The 19,506-nt window shown below is 44.4% G+C and overlaps 1 protein-coding gene across 1 annotated transcript in view; it reads left to right on the top strand.

Annotated features, from left to right (window-relative positions):
• Positions 1 to 19,506, top strand: part of Frmpd2 (FERM and PDZ domain containing 2) — a 138,493-nt gene that overhangs the window by 66,216 nt on the left and 52,771 nt on the right. The window contains exons 12-13 of the mRNA XM_045137653.1: positions 5,961 to 6,113; positions 12,147 to 12,332. Of these exons, the coding sequence (XP_044993588.1) occupies positions 5,961 to 6,113; positions 12,147 to 12,332 (339 nt within the window). The remainder of the gene's footprint in view (positions 1 to 5,960; positions 6,114 to 12,146; positions 12,333 to 19,506) is intronic.

Here is a 19,506-nt window from a genome sequence, read left to right as displayed (position 1 = left end):
TCTGGAGTTCGTTTGCAATGGCTGGAGGCCCTTGCGTGCCCATTCTCTCTCTCTCTCTCTCTCTGCCTCTTTCTCTCTCTCAAATAAATAAATAAACTATTTAAAAGAAAAAAACATGGCGCTGTGAGGTGAGGTAAACTCCTAAGAATCCAATCATGACTGAATTGTAGTGATTGTGTGGCTATATACCTAGTGATGGTATGTTGCATCGAAGACCCTAAATGTTTTCAGATGTTTTAAGGAACTTTAGATTGGCTTTATAGAAAGATTGAATGGAACATACAGAGATTTACTACTTACCTATACTCCTATGCGTTTTCAGCCTCCACCTCCCCGTCCCCCGCCCCGGAAACACTACTAACAGCCTTACATCAGGGACTTTGCTGAAACGCGGTATCACTGAGCCCACAGTTCCCTCACTCGCTTCTCTATGTGCTTGGCACTGGTGTGCTCTCCAGACAGTGTTAGCGGAATACCAGTCGGCTCTCCACTGTTGTGACAAAATACCTGTGGTAATTAACTTATACGGAGGAAGGACTTATTTGGAAGGGAGGGGAGGTGGGGGGGGGTGAAGGGAATAAGCGAGAGATAGAGACTGGGGTCCCCTTCTCTTCAAGGGCATGCCTTCAGTGGAACGTAACTTCCTTCCACAAAGATAGCCCTTAAAGGTTCTGTTGCCTCCTAATTGCATCACAGGCAAGAACACATGGCCTTTGGTGATGTGTGTGTGTGGGGGGGATTTAACTTTCTATCCACAACAGGGATCTTCAAAGGAAGGGCTCCTCTCTGTCATTGGGTGGGCAGGAGGAAGAGACTGGCCCATCCAAGGAGCTTCAGGTGTTTTTCTGTGGCTACGGGCTGGCTAGGTGCCACCCATCACATCTGGGAGAACTTCATGTGTCCTGCTGAAGGGATTTATGCCTTGTTTGATGAGTGGTTCTGGTGCTGGGAAAATGATTTGAAAGCACTGCTGTGAAAGATCAGGAGGTCCCTACAGAATTTCAAGTAGGGAAGTAATATGATTACATTTGCATTTTAAAAAGGGAGACAAAGACAATTTAGTATAAAAATAAATCTCCTTAATCACATCATCACAGCAGAACAACGCTCCTCTGGGCACATTCTCTTTCAGCCTTGATCACATGTGGGGATTTTTTTGTCTCACTCTGGCTCAGGCTGACCTGGAATTCACTATGTAGTCTCAGGGTGGCCTTGAACTCTCAGCGATCCTCCTACCTCTGCCTCCCGAGTGCTGGGCTTAAAGGCATGCGCCACCACGCCTGGCAACATGCGCGGATTTTCATACAGTTGTCAGCATCACTGCATTCAATCTGCACTCGGTTTCCTCCCTTCATGGTATGTGTTGTCCCACGGCTGCTGGAGAAAGCCACGGAATGGCCATGTGGTGTGGCCTCCCTTTGCTTACTGATTCCCTCTCTGCCAGTCATTTACCTGCTAGTCCTGTGTAAGTGATAACTTCAATCACCATCACTTCAGTTGCTTCCAACCTTTCTCTTTTACGAATCACATAGGAATAGAAGTGCTGGGGCCTGGAACTTCTTAGCTTCGTGTTGACTTCCTTGCTTAGATACGTTCCTAGGTAGGGATGCTGAGACAAAGATTCTACATACTTTTTTTTCCCCCTTTCCCTCAGTGTTTCCATAGACTTGACATTTAGGGCACGTGTTAGTAAATTTTCCATCGCTGTGACAAAAGTAACCAGCTTATAAGGAAATAAAAAAAGGGTTATTGTGTCTTGTGGTTTTAGAGGTCTCAGTTCATGTTGACTGGGCCCTGTGGCGTTCGGTAAGCCCAGATGAGGCAGAAAACATCATGGGGATGGGACGCTCTTGATGGAGCAAGGCTGCTCACCTTGGGGTGATCAGGAAGCACTAAGAGGAAAAGCGGAAGGGGCTGGGAACTGGATATCCCTCTTAGGGCAAAAACCCAATAACCTCACTATCTTCCACTAAACTCTACTTCCTAAATGTTCTACCGTCTCCCAGTAGTGCCACAGGCAGGTGGCAAGCCTTTAGGATATAGCCTTTGGAGGGCACTTAAGATCCACACCACAACAAAACTTCTAGGTCCACAGCAAAAATGAGTAGAAGTGGGCTGGAGAGATGGCTTAGCGGTTAAGCGCTTGCCTGTGAAGCCTAAGGACCCCGGTTCGAGGCTCGGTTCCCCAGGTCCCACGTTAGCCAGATGCACAAGGGGGCGCACGCGTCTGGAGTTCGTTTGCAGAGGCTGGAAGCCCTGGCGCGCCCATTCTCTCTCTCTCCCTCTATCTGTCTTTCTCTCTGTGTCTGTCGCTCTCAAATAAAAAAAAAAAATGAGTAGAAGTTATAGAGATCTCCCATGCATCTTGTACCCGAAGTGATGCTTGTTACAACTGAACCCGTGCTGACACGTTGTCGAGTCTGGGATTGACACTGGGGTTTACTCTTGGGGTGTTACACATTTTATGAGTTTTTAAAATACTTTTTTGTTTCTATTTGTTTATTTATGAGAGAGAGAGAGAGAGAGAGAGAGAGAGGGAGAGAGGCGCGCATGCCAGGGCCTCCAGCCACTGCAAATGAACTCCAGACACATGCACCATCTTGTGCACCTGGCTTATGTGGGTCCTGGGGAATCGAACCTGGGTCCTTTGGCCTTGTAGGCAAACACCTTAGCTGCTAAGCCATCTCTCTAGCTCCATATTATGGGTTTTAATAAATGTATAAAGGCACATATCCAGTATTAATAGCACTGTGGTGGTTTGATTCAGGTGTCCCCCATAAACTTAGGTGTTCTGAATGCTAGGTTCCCAGCTGATGGATATTTGGGAATTAAGGCCTCCTGGAGGGAGTGTATTGTTGGGGGCGGGCTTATGGGCTTTATAGCCAGTTTCCCCATGCCAGTGTTTGGCACACTCTCCTGTTGCTGTGGTCCACCTTATGTTGGCTAGGGGGTGATGTCCACCCTCTGCTCATGCCATCGTTTTCCCCTGCCATCGTGGAGCTTCTCCTCGAGCCTGTAAGCCAAAATAAACCTCTTTTTCCCAGAAGCTGCTCTTGGTTGGGTGATTTCTACCAGCAATGCAAACTGGACTGCAACAAGCACCATATAGTTTTGTTGCCCTAAAAGTCCTTGGTACTTCTCTTTGTTCTCTACCGATCCATTCCTCTCTCCCTCTAACCCTTGCTAACCACTGATCTCTTTACTATCTCATAGCAGGAGATCCACTATTTGGAATCATCCAACATGCAATCTTTTCACACTGGTTTCTTTCACTTGATATTGTGCATTTAATTCCTCCATATCCTTTTAGTATTTAGTATACTATTGTTTGCATGATAGTTTACATGTCCACTCACTCACCAAAGGAAAGCTTTTGTCTCCAAGTTTTTCAAGCATGAATACAACTGCCACAAACAGCCATGCGCAGGCTTTGTTTTTGATAGTGGACAAGCACTCTACCACTGAGCCACATTCTTGTTCCCATGAGAAGGTTTTCCTGTGGACGTAGGTCTTCAACTCTTCTGGGTTGAATGGGGACTTGATGGCTGGATCCTATGGTAAGAGAGGCTGTGGAAGAAGTGGCACTCTCTTTCACAGTGGCTGCATTTTTTCATAGACCCACCAGCAATGAGAGAGACTTCCGGTCACTGCATACACACAATAGCATCTGATGCTGTCAGAGTTCTGGACTTAACTGTGCTGTGAATGGGTCTTTATGCGCCACCTAGTGGGCATGTGCGACCTTGCGCTTGCCTCACCTTTGCGCATCTAGCTAATGTGGGATCTGGAGAGTTGAACATGGGTCCTTAGGCTTTGCAGGCAAGCACCTTAATTGCTAAGCCATCTCTCCAGCCCTACAATTTCTTTTTTATATTTTTTACTTAAAAAATTCATTTTATTCACGTGTGTGTATGAACAGACCATGGCGACACACCTTTCAGGTGGGTCCCTGCCATTCCACCTCATTTGAGGCAGGGTTTCTCTCTCTGCTGTTATCCTTCTTTGCTATGTTTGCTACAAGCTTCTAGGAAATTCTCCCGTCTCCACTTCCCATCTCGCTGACAGAGTGTTGAAATTACAGAAGCCCACCCAGATTCTGTCTTTTAAAAAAATATATTTTATTAATTTATTTATTTGAGAGAGAGAAAGAGGAGAGAGAGAGATAGAGAGAGAGAATAGGCATGACAGGGCCTCCAGCCACTGCAAATGAACTCAAGACACATGTGCCCCCTTGTGCATCTGGCTTATGTGGGTCCTGGGGAATTGAACCTGGGTTCTTTGGCTTTGCAGGCAAACACCTTAACCTCTAAGCCATATCTCCAGTCCCCTGTTTTTTTTTTTTTTTACCATGGAGTCTAGGGATCAAACTTGGGTGTTCTGGATTGAGTAGCGAGTGCTTTACCATTGGGCATCCCCCCAGCCTCGCAAATTCTTTTCCTGTGTGTATGTGTGTTTCTCTGAGCTTCTGAGCCCTGAACCAGAGTGGATGGGCTTCAGATTCTGCATGGCCACACATGGGCAGGTCAATGCCACTGAAGAAATGGGGCTGTAACGAACACTGTGCTGTTCCCCTCAGGCCCCCTGCCAGGCTGTGTGGCCCACCCTCTGAATAGAGAAGGCTGGGTTCTCCCAGCTGCTGTCTTTAGGGTAGCTGTCCTCAAAGCTGGGGACAATGGCTTACCAAGGGTGGGTTGGGGGGTCCTAAGACCAAGAAAAGAGCAGGGTCAGCCTCTCCCCACTGCCTCTCTCATCTTTCATAGCAGCCTCATAGACCATGCCCCCATGGACTTCGGCAAACTTATCTCTGCCCGAAGTAGTGTTGGGCATCAGGTGACACTGATTTCCAGCTTCTCCTGAGGGGTTGTATCCTCAGCGCCCTAACTGCAGACCCGGGGTGGGAAGAGGAGTCTGATCTCCTCAAACACTGTCCTATGCAGAGGTGATGTCACCACTATGACTTCCCTGGCGAGAGGAAGCCGTGTACTAGGAGCGCCAGGGAACAGAAATGTCAAGTGAATAAAAAACAAACAAGGGTCTGGGTGGAGCTCTTGCCACAGAAGCCCAAGAACCCGTTGAGTTCAGAGCCTCAGACCCCTGGTACAATCTGGAAGCCATGGAAGGCCTCTGTAATTCTAGCACGCTCATGGACAGATGGGAGAAGGAGACAGGAGACTTTCTGAGAAGCTTGCGGGCCAGCTAGCCTGGAGGATCCAGCAGGGAACAACAGGGAGACCCTGCTTCAAAATCAGGTGGAGCGAGGCCCTTCCCTAGGCACATGAAGATTGTCCTCTGACTACCATCTGCATGCCATGGCATGCATGTACACACAGTCACACACGTGAACATGCCTACACACATGTACACATAGCATACACGTTCACCCCAAATTATAAAAACCCACAGTTTTATTTTATTTTTAATTATTTGAGAGAGAGAAAGAGGAAAACAGAGAGAGAGGGAGAGAGAAACAGGGAGAGGGAAAGAATAGGTATGCCAAGGCCTCCAGTCACTGCAAACAAATTCCAGATGCATGTGCCACCTTGTGCACCTGCTTACATGGGTCCTGGGGTATTGAACCTGGGTCCTTTGGCTTTGAAGGCAAGCACCTTTATAGGTAAGCCCCCAAACCCACATTTTTAGTGACGAGGCTTTCTTGTGCCTTTTGAGAAGAATGCCCTTGTTTCTGCCACTTACAAATTGTGACCTTGACCCTGTGGCATGACTTCTGTCCTTGGCACTGCCTCTCCCAGGATTCCGAGCACCCGGACAGCAGACTGTGTTCTGAGGGCCAGCTTGCATGGAGAAAGGGCTCGAATACTGCTTCCTCTTCCCCCTTTCTGTCATCGTCCCAGGGTTTTATCCCAGGGCCCTGATGAGATTGCCTGCACACATTCTTCTCTTCAGGACTTCCCAGAAGTCTTCCTGGCTGACCTCTTTCCTCTGCCTCCTCTTCACGGCAGGTGGAGAGTAAGGCGTATTTCCGAGTTGAAGATTATATCCCAGCAAGGCTGATTGAGAGAATGACGGCAATCCTGGTCCAGGTCGAAGTCTCAGAGATGCACCGGCTCAGTTCTGCGCCATGCGGGGAGGATGCTGAGCTGGAGTTCTTGGAGGTGAGGCCTTTTGGACTTTGAGGCGCTGAGCTTTTGGAAATTAAGGAATTGATGTCCTCTGGAGCCATCTCTCGGGACCAGAGTGAGATAAAATTGCAAGGAGGTGTAAGCAGGGCCTCAAGCCTAAAAAGGAAGGAGCTTCCATCGCCCTGAGCAGCACAGAGAAGCTTGTGGAAATGTACAGCATTTTGACCCCAAAGAGGCTACGGAGATGGCTTAGTGGTTAAAGGCACTGGTTACAAAGCCTGACAGCCCGTGTTCAGTTCCCCAGTAATCACGTAATGCCAGATACACAAAATAGCGCATGCATCTGAGGTTTGTTTGCCGGGGCAGGAGGTCCTGGCACACCATTCATTCTCTCCCTCCTTCCCTTCCTTTTGTTCTCTCTCTCCTCTTCCCTGCAAATAAATAAAAATATTTTTTAATCAACATAAAATGAGGGCTGGAGGGATGGCTTAGCACTTAAGGCACTTGCATGCAAAGTCAAAGAACCCAGGTTTTTTGATTCCCCAGGACCCACATAAGCCAGATACACAAGGTGGCACAGGCTTCTGGAGTTCATTTGCAGTGGCTGAAGGCTCTGGCACGCCCATTCTCTCTCTCTCTCTCTATCTGCCTCTTTCTCTCTTTCTCAAATAACTAAAATAAATAAAAAAAAGTTTTTTTTAAAGAGAGAGAAATGACCCCAAGGTAGAATAGGATTCAGTGGGCCAGGCTGGGTGCCACAGAGCAGAGCTTTAGCCTTAAGGCAGCTTCTTCTTAGGGCTTTTTATATGAAGAAGGACAGCAAATTTCTCATGGACGGCGCACAGGATAACTAGGTAGCAAGCCCGCTGGAAGCCGAGCAGAGCCACCAGAAGACCCCAGTGTGCCGCCCCTGGGGCAGCCGTACTCAGTACACACGGCACAGGGCTCCAGCTCTGAGCTACAGGATGAAGTTCTGCCTCTGGCCTCTCCTAAGCCCAGTGTTGTACACTGGGCTGTGCTTGCGCCCTCCTCCCCTGGTAGGTGCTGACAAATAGTTGTAAAAACAGCTACCATCTTGGAAGCAAAAAGACAGAACACTTCTTTCCTTCCATTCTTTCACAGAAGGTATTGGATAGCTCTGATTCAGTTGCATGCACTTTCCATGCGTATCAAGGAATACTCCATCTTCCATGTTTCCCTTTGGTGTTCTTGGTACAGAGAAAGGACTAGAGAGGGCTTTGCCACCCTTAGAGAACACTGGGATCCCCTGAGTTATGGTGTGAGTTAAAGTTTTTCTCTCCCCAATCATAAAAGTGAATATTTCCTCACCATTCTGGCCCTTGGAGTTAGCACACTTACATTATGATGTCTTTTTGCCCTTCTCTTCTTGTTCTATGCATTGATAAAGATTATATATGCATTTATATTTTATTTATTTTTTGTTTATTTTTATGGATTTATTTGAGAGTGATAGACAGAGAGAGAAAGAGGCAGAGCGAGAGAGAGCATGGGTGCACCAGGGCCTCCAGCCACTGCAAACGAACTCCAGACGTGTGCACCCCCTTGTGCATTTGGCTAATGTGGGTCCTGGAGAATCGAGCCTCAAACCGGGATCCTTAGGCTTCACAGGCAAGCGCTTAACCGCTAAGCTGTCTCTCCAGCCCTGCATTTATATTTTAAATGATTAACATTATAGTGCACTTTTGTGTACTCACATGATCCCACATCACAAAACTCCTGAAAACTTATTTTGAGTCAGTGCATACTCCCTCACCCTTGAGGGTCCCGTCATTTGGCACATAAGTTGGTTCTGGAGTGCAGGACTGTTGTAGATGGCATTCACATCAGCAGTTCTCTATGTCCACCTTCAGCCGTGCTTTGACTCCGTCCGTCCGTTAGCAGGAGAATCTCGTGAGTGGAATCACGAGTGGAATTTCTTGTCCCCTCTGCTAGGCTGTCAATGCCTGGAGTGCCCTGGGTCCTCAGAGCCCATGGTAGAGGCAGAACTCCATAATAGCCAGTGGATATTTAATTATAGCGCATCGAGGCTCTTCTTTTTCATTAAAAAAAAAAGGAATCCATTTCCAGGTGGCTGCCTGCTGGCCCGGCTCACAGATGCCATGCTCTGCCAGGCTTGGCAGCAGTCCAGTGTGGGTGCCACTGAACACCATCCTCTGCCTGGAAGATTCACAGCCACATGGCTATGGTAATTCCAGAATAACCTGTTCAAGATTAGATCACTGCTTTGCAGACTTCTGCAGCCATAGAACCATTTCCCCACCAGCTAGGGTTTATATATATGGAAAACTAATTTTTTGTTGCCTGTTGGAATCTTGTATTTCTTTTCTTATTTAGCATTAGAAAATCAAATACATTCCACAGACCATTGCAAATGCTTTGTGTAAGGGCTGGCTAATGATCCATTTAAGACAGTGCTGTCTTTAGGACACCACTTGTACCTGAGAGGTGGGCTCCTAACCAATGTCCGCAAGTCTGCATCAGATAGAATTATCAGGAGGCTCTGCCTGGATTCTTCAATGTGTTTCCTTAGGATGACATTCTTAGGAATGGAATTATAGGGTCAGGGCATATGAATTGTGGATTTCTTTCTGAACAGCTGGAAATGAGATCCATTTGCTTCCAACCGTCTTCAGAACAGCAGGGTACCACCAGGAGCATCTGCCTCTGGTCCTGCTTTGCGACCTGCCGTTGGAAGGACACTGGGTCCTAGTGCAATGCACGGGGATCGGGTACCATGGGAGAGAGAAGACAGATACTATCCTTAAAGTTTTCATAGGCTGGCAATGCCCTTGAAGATATTTTGTTTACTTACCTGTTTCCAGTGTTTATGGGAACCCTGTATTGTTCATTTGTTGTGAGTGAATTCTTAGGAACACAGAGCCTCATATATCCAAAATCTCATTCCTGACTCTGAAGTAGGAATGTTAGCAGATTACTTGCATCAACTGAGCAATTTGTCTCTCAGTCAACTGGAGAATTTGTCTCTGAATATCTGTTCTAAGCATACTAATACCCAAAGTCAAAACATCATACTCATGCACAGGAAATTGTTCTGATATATGCAAGAAGGAATTGACAGCATTCTTTTCAAATTATACCACAAAATTCAACTAAATACGATCCACATATGGGTACCAACTGCTTTCATGGTTCTATACCTTACTTTATATTGGTTCCAATAGGGCTTGATGTCTCTGGCATGCATACCAAGAGGTGTTGTGAAACAGAAGTTGACCTCACTATGGGTCACCTGAGCATGTTGGAAACACAGAGGAGGTTGAATGTTATTATAGGAACCCTAGGGAAAGGCAGAGCCAGGCTGAACTATGCCTTCCTTGCAAGGTAGGCAGCCAAGTTTGGGTAGAATATCACTAATATTTTCCAACTAGCCCACAGCTGGCTAATGGGTAGTACTCATGATACCTACCCCTTATATCCTGTCCTGAGCATGTCCCAGTGGATACTTGACTTTGTGGCTAAGCAGGACTTGTAGATTTGCAAGTGAGGACCTGGGACACCAAGCTAGGTTGGATACCATGCATAACGCCTCCATTCTTTGTGACAGAAATGGTGCAGGATGAAGTTCTTGTACCATACTAGTTGCTTCCTTCCTAATTTCCTCAGGCTATGAGAACAGAAGATGAAGTTACATTTTCATGGAAATATTGGATTTTTTGTGAGAAAAGATTCCTTTTAACCGAAGCATTTGAAGAACTTGACCAGCAGAGATAAATTGTTCAGCTGACTCAATTACTTAGCCCCTTCATACTTTATTTTCTTCTTTGAAAAGAGACAGCTACACCTTTCCCTTATGACCGTTGTGAACAATAAATGATAATGAAATAATGCCTGAGCAATGCTTAGCAACACACATTATCATTTAAAAAATTTTGGGGTCCCCAGTAATGAAGTATCATATCCTCTCTCAGAATAATTAAAAACTAAAGTTGAAAAGCTAGCAATAGACAATGGAAAAGGTGTCAGCAAGTTCAACAAAGGCCTTTTTATCCTCATGAACAGTACTCAAATGCTTTAAAATGGCTTTTTTAAAATATCATATTGCTGGGCATGGTGGCGCCTGCCTTTAACCCCAGGACTTGTAGGTAGAGGTAGGAAGAATGTGGTGAGTTTGAGGTCAGCCTGAGACTACATAATGAATTTTGGGTCAGCCTGGGCTAGAGCAAGTCCATACCTCAAAAAAAATTAAATAAGAAAAGTATGGCAGAATAGAAAACTAATAAAAAAAGAAAAAAGAAAAAAAAGAAAAAGAAAAGTATCATATTAAGGGTTAGAGAGAAGGCTCAGTAGTTAAGTGGCCTAAGACTGCCAAAGTTTGAATCAACAGATGCTATGTAAACAGCATGGCCCTGGCCACCTGTAACTCCAGGTTCATAGGGGAGCAGAAACCTGAGAATCACTGGAGCCCAGCAAGCTCCAGAATCAGTAAATAGACTCTGGTTCAAAACAAGTACAGGCAGAAGCAAGTGCAATGGAGCAGGATGCCCAGTGTTACAGCTGCAGCCACTGCAGGAGAACAGCTCCTGATGTGGGGGGCAAGAAGGCACCATGCCATACCACACCCCCTGCCCACACACATGCTAATAATAATGACAACAATAAAAATATTAACTTTCTTAACATAATTCATCCACTTGTTTGCAGTCAGCTTTGCTTGTCATACTTTAATCACACGCCCAGCGTGGCTATGGGTATTTCTTTTTTATCATTTTATTATTATTATTTTTTTTTTGGCCATGAGTATTTTAGTTCTTTCAAAAAGTATTTTAGCTGGGCGTGGTAGTGCATGCCTTTAATCCCAGCACTTGGGAGGCAGAGGTAGAAGGATCGCTGTGTGTTCGAGGCCACCCTGAGACTACAAGTGAATTCCAGGTCAGCCTGAGCTAGAGCGAGACCCTGCCTTAAAAAAAAAAGTGTTTTATTTGGGGGGTTGACAGTGATGATGATGATGATGGTGATGATAATAATGTCAGTGTCTCTTTAGAGTTAAAAGAAAGGTCTTCAGTGTTCAGAAATTTCATCCCGACCACATTGAGAGCTAGGAGGTCAGCAGGTGGCATCATGTCACTGTAGAGATTACTCTTCAACAGAGAGAGAGAGATGGAACATTAGTGAGCTGGAGAAAGATGAACAACCTTGTACTTGCTCCATGCGTTTGACTATGCCTAGGATGAGAGAGATTGAGCAGGATGTGGCACTCTGCTGGGAGTAGAGATGTTGACCCCAGACCTTCCCAGTGAAGCTCTTCTGAAAGGCTTTTGCCATTTGGATCAGGAAGCCTTTTTGGTGCGTGCGTGCCCATATATCCTGTTGGAGCCCTCCTGGCTGCAGGATGAGAGAGCCCAGGAGAGAGATGTGACTACTGTACAGACAGTAGGACATTTACAGTAGGGTCACGTTCCAAAGTCATTTGAGAATTCAGTGGGCCTGATGTGGCTTCCAGCTCTGATTGTCCCTTACCCTCTGGGAAATTCTGTCTCCTAGCCCGGTAAGCTGAGGTGAGATCTGGGCTTGTGAGGACCTTAAAGGAGGCATTGCTACATGGAAAGACATGGTGAAGTGATGGGCCATTCTCTCTGCAGGATACTCTTGGCGCATGTGTTTTGACTTCAATGCTAGCCATCTGGAAGGCTGCTCTCTGTGCCCGGGCCTCGGCTCTTACACCTGGAACACGAAGGGGTCTAACCAGATAGAAGCATGGTACACTGTGTCCCTTATCTTGAGAGGCCCTGGGACAGTCTGCATTCTTAACATAACTTGTCCACACTCTACTACACCATGTTCATTAAGAACTGTGTCCCAAGTATTTTTATGTTAGGGACTGTGCAAATAAAAGATTCCTTAGGTTAAAAAAGAAGTTAAATGCCAGCATATTGAAGGTATGGCTACACACTAGAGTAAGGATGTCTGTTTACTGAACTTACTTGGAGACAATGGACATCTACTGGTACATTTTTCATGGAGTGGGTTGAGGCACATTATTTTGAACCAGTCTGTCCTAAGTTGGCCTTTCCCTCCCCACTTCAGATCTCTCAGCAGCTCCCAGAATATGGAGTGCTGGTCCACCAGGTTTTCCCAGAGAAGAAGAGTCCAGAAGGGGAGATGGCCTTGGGAGTCTGTGCTGAAGGCATCATAGTCTATGACGTGAAAAACAGCTGCAGAGTTGTAATGTCACGGTTGCCTTGGAGAGAAACTGGCAAGATTTCAACTCACGTGAGTGTAACTCAGTTGTTAAGGTGGCCTGTGCTTCATTTCTCTTTCATAAGGGGCAGTTGGCTCTGTGAATTTCTTTTGACAAGTGTGCTCATGGCCTGTCACCTGTTTACCTGCGTTCTGATGCACCTTCCATTGGGGCATTTGGGAGGGTTTTACCAGGATTTTTTGGGAAGATTTATAGGCCATTTCTTTCTACCATCCCTCTCTAGGTCCCTCCCAAGTCCCCATAAACAGTCTTATACCCTGAAAAGGATGCACTTTCCCTCTGGGGAAGTTTCCTTAAACTGGAGAACTCATTTCTACCAAGAATGAGGTCAGAGGCGAGAGATGGTGGGGGAGGATTGAATGGAGTCCACAAGGCTTTGGAGCAATTTGCCCTGTGAGCTAATTTCTTTCTGCACATAGTGACCAGGCTCCTGGGGTGTCTCTGGGGACTCTAGGCGGACTGAGGATTGCTGACTTTTGGTGCTCATTGAGAATTTAAGAGACTTTTAAAAACCTCATAAAATTCTCCTAAACACAACATTTTGAAATCACGTTTAAACACTATTTTGCCCTAGTCCCTTCCTAACTTAGTTCTTATCAGTTTGGTACTGGGAGCTTGGTAATTGATTGTCCCTGTTGTCCCATGTTCCTCCATGGCTGTCCTTTTATTTACCGAGGTAGAGTCTCTCCCTTGGACCCAGAGCTCACCGATTTGGTTAGTCTAGCTAGCCAGCTTGCTCTAGAGATCCCATGTGTAGCTCACAAGCTCTGGGGTTACAGCTGTAGCAGACAGCCTCGTTGCTGGGATGAACATCCAGACCAGACACAGTTTATGGGAAGAAGAAGGGATTTATTTGAAACTTACAGGTCCAGGGGAAGTTCCATAGTGGCAGAAGAAATTGGTCCCCTTTCATAGATCCAAGTGGAGAGAAAAACCATACCAAAAAGCAAGCAAGCACACTCCAGAAACTCCAGGCAAAGATAGGCACTTTGCATACGTTTAGACTGGAATTCCAAATCCACCCACACCCCTTATGGATGAACACTAGGATCCACCTGTAGTGACACCTCCTCTAGCCAGGTGGCTGGAGTTCTATTATAACTTTAATAAACTCCTGGATCAATGGGGGTACATCCATTCAAACCACTGTAAACACTGTGTACCACTCTGTGGGTTCAGTGGGGGTCAGAAGGCTGGTTTCACGCTAGCAGGACAGGTGCTTTGTCTGCTGAGACATCTCCCCAGTGCCAGTATTTTCTTCTATTTATTTTCCTCCCATTGCTTGAATGATTTTCTACTAGTTAGATCACAACTTTTATTATCTGAGTTAGAGTGTTTTTTTTTAAGTAAAACATAATTGCTTATATTCAGTTTTGCAATGATTCCCTTGTGCCTTTGATCTCATCTTTTTTGGAGTTAACATGATTTGTTATAGATTTCACAATAAGTTATCATTTGTCTTTAGGAAAATAAAACTTACTTCTGAAGTAGGTATTAATGAGCCTAATTTGAGTTCATTAAGCTGACCCATGAATTATCAGGAAACTGATATTTTACCTAGATGCTTTTTACCAAACTTAAGTATAAGTACTGTTTATCTTCATGAACTTTTCTGAATTTCGATTACTTGAACTACTTTAGTTCTGTTGGCAGATATTTGAAGAACTTAAATTATTGAATTGAAGTCAGCACTATTCTGTTCTTCACTGCATGTTTAACTATTCAAAGTTTTCAATGTAATTTGTCTCAACCATTTGTTAAAATGAAGATTTTGTAAATAGTAATTTTGAACAATGGAAAGTTGAGGCCATAAAGTTCAACAGCTATTCTTAGCAAGTGCTTTATATAGAAATTGGTTTAGTTTTTATGAATATTTATTTTTCCTGCTACCAGGGTCTTTTCTTCTTCTTCTTTTTTTTTTTTTTTTGAGGTAGAGTTTCATTGTAGCCTAGGCTGACCTGGAATTCATTCACTATGTATCTTCAGGGTGGCCTCAAACTCATGATGATCCTCCTTCTGCCTCTCAAGGGCTGGGATTAAAGGCATTTGCCACCAAACCCAGCGCTCTTTATTTTTTTTTCTTCTCCCAAGGCAGTCTCACTCTAGCCCAGGAAGGAACAATGTCTTGATTAAATATGGGAAGTCATCGGGTTCACAAATTCAGGAGCTTAAAACACTGTTTAATTAGGATCTCTATTCCCTCATGATTGACGTCTTGCTGCACAAATGGCTTCGTATTCTGGAGATGTGATCACGTGAAATACTGTCACCAGCTGCTTACCACTGGCCATGCATCTTCCACATTCTGAAAATGCCTTGAACTTCTTATGCTTGTGCAAGCACAAAATAGGGACCCCTGTGAATAATATGAGAATTAGTTCGGGAAGCTAGCTGCAGTTTGGTTTACTAATAGCTGAAGCCAAGATGGTTCAGACAATCAGAGCTCATTCATCTCACCAGCCTTCAGGAGATAGAGGAAGATATCATTTTTGCAGAGTATGATTCCTAGATCCACTGACATCTATGCATGGTTGATTGTTCAATAAAAAGTTGTTCTTTCTGGAATAAGCAACCTAACTGTGTCACTGCTCTTGGTTATTAGCACTAGTTAAACTCTCTGAAGAGAAATGTAGGGAGCAGAACAGGCTGTGTGGGGCCATGTGTGTGTGTGTGTGTGTGTGGTGTGGTATGTATGTGCGGGTGTGTGGAATATGCGTGTGTGTGTACACCGTCCCATGCATGTGCATGCAGAGGCCAGCAGAGAATGTCTGGTGTTCTCTTGTCTGCATTTCCATATTTCCTTTGGACAGAATCTGTCCCCCAGCCTGGAGCTGCTGTCCATCAGTGAACCCCAGTGATTCTATGGTTTCTATCCCCCCAACCTTGGACCAGGGTTACAGATGTATGTGGCCATGCCAAGCATTCTACACGGGCTCTGAGGGGCAGAACTTGGTGGTCTCTGGCCTGAGAGACCCCATGTTGAAGCAGCAAGAATGCAAAAATGTGTTATTTTGCGATGTTGGGGGTTGAACTCAGGACCTTGCACGTGAAAGGTGAGTACTCTACCACAATGCTATAACCCCAGCCAGCAAGCACTCTTAACTGCTGAGCCATTTCTTTAGCCAGTATCCTCTTTAAGGAAACGCATACAAAACTATAAATAGAATATGCCACATGAAAGGGAATAATATTTAGAAAAGAAAGCCCCAAGTCTTGTAAATTTTAAAATTCTGTAGAAGTACTTTAAATATCAAAAATGTCAGAAAAAAATACTTCTATTAATCAACTTCCTGGCAAAGTCTATAATACACTGTCTCTCTTTCAAATTTTGGATGACATATTCTTTAGTTAGTTTTTCATATGACAACGCTTTTGTATATTTTTTTCTCTAGAGAGAATAGAAATACAGCTGGATCTTTCTATGGCTGACGGAAATTTCTTTGTATGGTAGGGGGCATGATTAGTATTGCTGTAGGCTTTTTTTGCTACAAATGTAAGATCATTTTCTCTTTCTTTCTCACTGAGGATGGAACAGGCTTCATGCTACACAAGTGCTCTTCCACTGATCTGTGACCTGGTTCCAAGTGCAGACAGTCTAACATATTATATTTTGTGATTCTCATCAAAAGGAAATTGTAACGCAGTAAACTGGTAGTGTAAAAATTACAATTATAGTGTATATTACAAAGCCCAAGACTTTACCTGATTAGGTAGTTTAAATCTAAATTACAGCCAAAATGTCCCTTAGAGCAGCTATCGGCTCTGCATAGCTCAGCTTCCCTTAGGTGCTGGATACAGTAGGGAATGGTCAATTTACATATGACTGTCGGCCCTATACTTTTGTGGCACTGATAAGTGCTCGGTGGAAGCAATATTCTGAGATGTCCAGCAACAAAGTAACTTATGAAAAAGATGCTGCAAGTAACATAAGTAAATCACACTAAATATCAATTAATGTAGCATCAATCCAATTTTATTTTCTTAGAAGCGCCTAATAATAATAATTAGATAATAATTTCCTCTCGATGAGAATCACAAAATACAGTTTGTTAGAGTGTTTGCACTTGGAATCAGGTCAGAGATTGGTGGCAGAACATTTGTCTAGCATGAGGCCTTGGTTCCATTCTCAGTGAGAAAGAGAGAAAGAGAAACAAGAGGGAGAGATCTTGCATTTGTTGCAAAGATGCCTATAGCAATACTAATATCATGCAGTACTACCTAGTGTGAAGGTGTGAAGCAGGACGGGTAGTGTGTTAGTCAGCCTTATCTTACTATATTTATATACCTGAGCTAACCTATATAAAAATAGAAAAGATTCATTTGGCTCATAATTGTAGATGAGCCGGTCTGTAATTCATTGGCAATGTTGTTTGGGCTGTGGTAAGGCAATGTATCAAGGGACAAGCAAAACCACCCATATTATGGTCAGAGAGCTAAGAAAAAGAAAAAGAGGAGACTGAGGTGTCAAGATCTTCCTTGTCCCTTATGTTCTTCAGGGGGCACAGCCTGATGACCTAACTTCCTTCCACCCACTAAGGGTTCCACCACCTTTCAACAGCACCACTATGGGAACTGAGCCTAACGTAGAACCTTTAAGATCCAGACTAGAGCTGATAGGTGTCCAGAGGAGAAAAGAGTCAATGGTTTTGACTGACTATGGTAGCAACATCTCACTTTCCACCTATTACAAGAACGTGTGTCCACACTGCCAGGGCCACTTCTGGGCAAAGGCATGCCCCAGAGGGTGCAGGAGCTCTACTTCATGAGCTTAGGGCAAATCTACTTTTGACTAGAAAACAATGTTGTTTGCACAGATACAGCAAAACAAACAGGTAAAGCAGGCAAGCAGCAACAATGAAACTGCTGGCTTCAGACTATTCAGAAATGGAAAACTAGGGCTGTAGAGATGGTTTAGCAGTTAAGCGTTTGCCTGTGAAGCCTAAGGACCCCGGTTCGAGGCTCAATTCCCCAGGACCCACGTAAGCCAGATGCACAATGTAGCACATGCATCTGGAGTTTGTTTGCAGTGGCTGGAGGCCCTGGCATGCCCACTCTCTATCTATCTGCCTCTTTCTCTCTTTGTCTGTTGTGCTCAAACAAACAAACAAAAAGAAAGGGAAAACCATTCAGAAATTGAAAGAGACATGATGTTCCAGAAGCACCCAGGATGTTTATACTGAAACCAGAAGGGTTTAAAGGCAGGTTTTCATCTTTATGCTGAGCTTGGAGTGCCATATCATTTTACATTCATGGAGCAGCTTGCTTCGGAGAAATACGCTGTAGATGTGAATTTCCCATTAAATGATATCATCAAGTTGTGAAAAACAGAAATAAACTCCAAACCGCTGCTACCAAAATGGTCTTTAGCTTCATGCCAAGAAATGGGATGGGCATACACTTTCTCTTTAACATACTGGAGCCCTGGCATTCACTAGGAGAGTTTTATTGAGTTGCTGAAATGAAAGACGTGTGTATGTGTGTGTGTGTGTTTCTCCCTTTTCAATTTGTTTGATAACATTTATTAGATTTCTTTAAGTTACTTGATTCTAATCTATTTTTGCATGTGTGTGCAGGGTATGTGTGATGTGTGGTGTGTGGTATGTGATGTGTAGTATATGAATGTATATATGCAGATGTGTGTACCGTGTGTGTGTGTGTGTGTGTGTGTGTGCAGTTGGAGTCCCTTAAAATAGGGTTCTTTTTCAACCCAGAACTGTCATTGGTCGAGGCATTCTCTGGCTTCTATCACCCACTGGTTATAGATGTGGATGGCCATGCCCAGCTAGTTCTAAAGATGTCCACTAACTGAATGAGCTTAACATAAACTTGTCAGGCCTACAGGGAAACACATCAGCATGTACTGAACATATACAGCTTGCAAGCAAATGGTCAGCTTTGGAGGGGCGTACACTAAATGATCAATTGAGAAAGAACCAAGACCAGGATAGTAGCAAGTATGAATGTCCGAGAAAACAGAAAACAGAAAACAGAAATACCAGGTAAAGCATAGTTTAATTCGATTTAGGATCCATTTGCATGGACACAGGAGGCTCAGAGATACATTTGTCAATGAAAGTAAGATACTTAGAAAATTATTAAATGATCTAAATTTAGGTTAAGGGTGAAAAGGAATTTCTCAGAGGAAATCCAATGAATCTGCCTCTTGTTAATAGCTGACTTGTATCGAGTTTCTTAGAGATGGTGAGTAGTAGGATCTAAAAATCAGCCTTCACGGGCTGGAGAGATGGCTTAGCAGTTAAGGCGCTTGCCTGCAAAGCCTAAAGACCCATGTTTGACTCTCTAGGACCCACATTAGCCAGATGCACAAGGTGATGCAAATGGCCAATGTCACATGTGCCCACGAGGTGGCACAAGCATCTGAATTTCAATTGCAGTGGCTGAGGCCCGGGCATGCTGATTCTCTCTCTCTCTTTCTTTCTCTTACTTTCACATGAAAGGGTAGTCTATTGGGCTTGCCTCAAACCAAATCAGCCTTCAGGAAGATCAAGAATTTTAGAGGGTTCTTTCATGTATGTATTCTGTTTTAGTAAGTGCATTTCTACAAGAGTAAGACTCTTCCTGAACTAGGATATCTAGAATAGAGGATTTCTTACTTCTCTTACCTCACTCTTATTGGAATTATATCTTCAAACATTATGACTGCCCACCAAGCTCTACATGAATAACCCCATGGGGTGACCGGGTTGGTGTAGTCAGTGAGACACATAAACAGTAGCATTTTCCTACTCACCTGGAAGATGTGCTGGAGAGTCATTCTGAAGTGATGTGACCTCCATGCCTGTTGCATTCTGGGGATTCTTGCTCTGTGTCAGCCTCTGTAGGTGAAGATAATGACAGGCCCTCCCTCATTTGCTAGCCAAGTAGACAAGGTGAGTAAATGCTTACGAAGCTCTTAGAATAGAACCTGGGTATAATTGTAACCCAGGCACCAGAAAGCTGGGGTCCTTTATCTCAGCGATGACAGAAATCAAGACTGTTCTGGAAGTGAAAAATACACTAATTACAAACAAGCATGGCAGCCCAGAGGCAGAGGAGCCAGGTACAAAGGACAAGGACATCCACCTCATTGTATGGGGACGGTTTTGATTATTTATGCTGCATTTGGAAACAGAGAGGACACATTCAGTGTGCAAGTGACACTTGGCACATTACATTAAATATGCC

This window comes from Jaculus jaculus, chromosome 18 (assembly GCF_020740685.1).
Source record: "Jaculus jaculus isolate mJacJac1 chromosome 18, mJacJac1.mat.Y.cur, whole genome shotgun sequence".
Classification (NCBI taxonomy): Eukaryota; Metazoa; Chordata; class Mammalia; order Rodentia; family Dipodidae; genus Jaculus; species Jaculus jaculus.
Note: the sequence above shows the minus strand (reverse complement) of the source record. Positions and strands in the feature narration are given on the sequence as shown.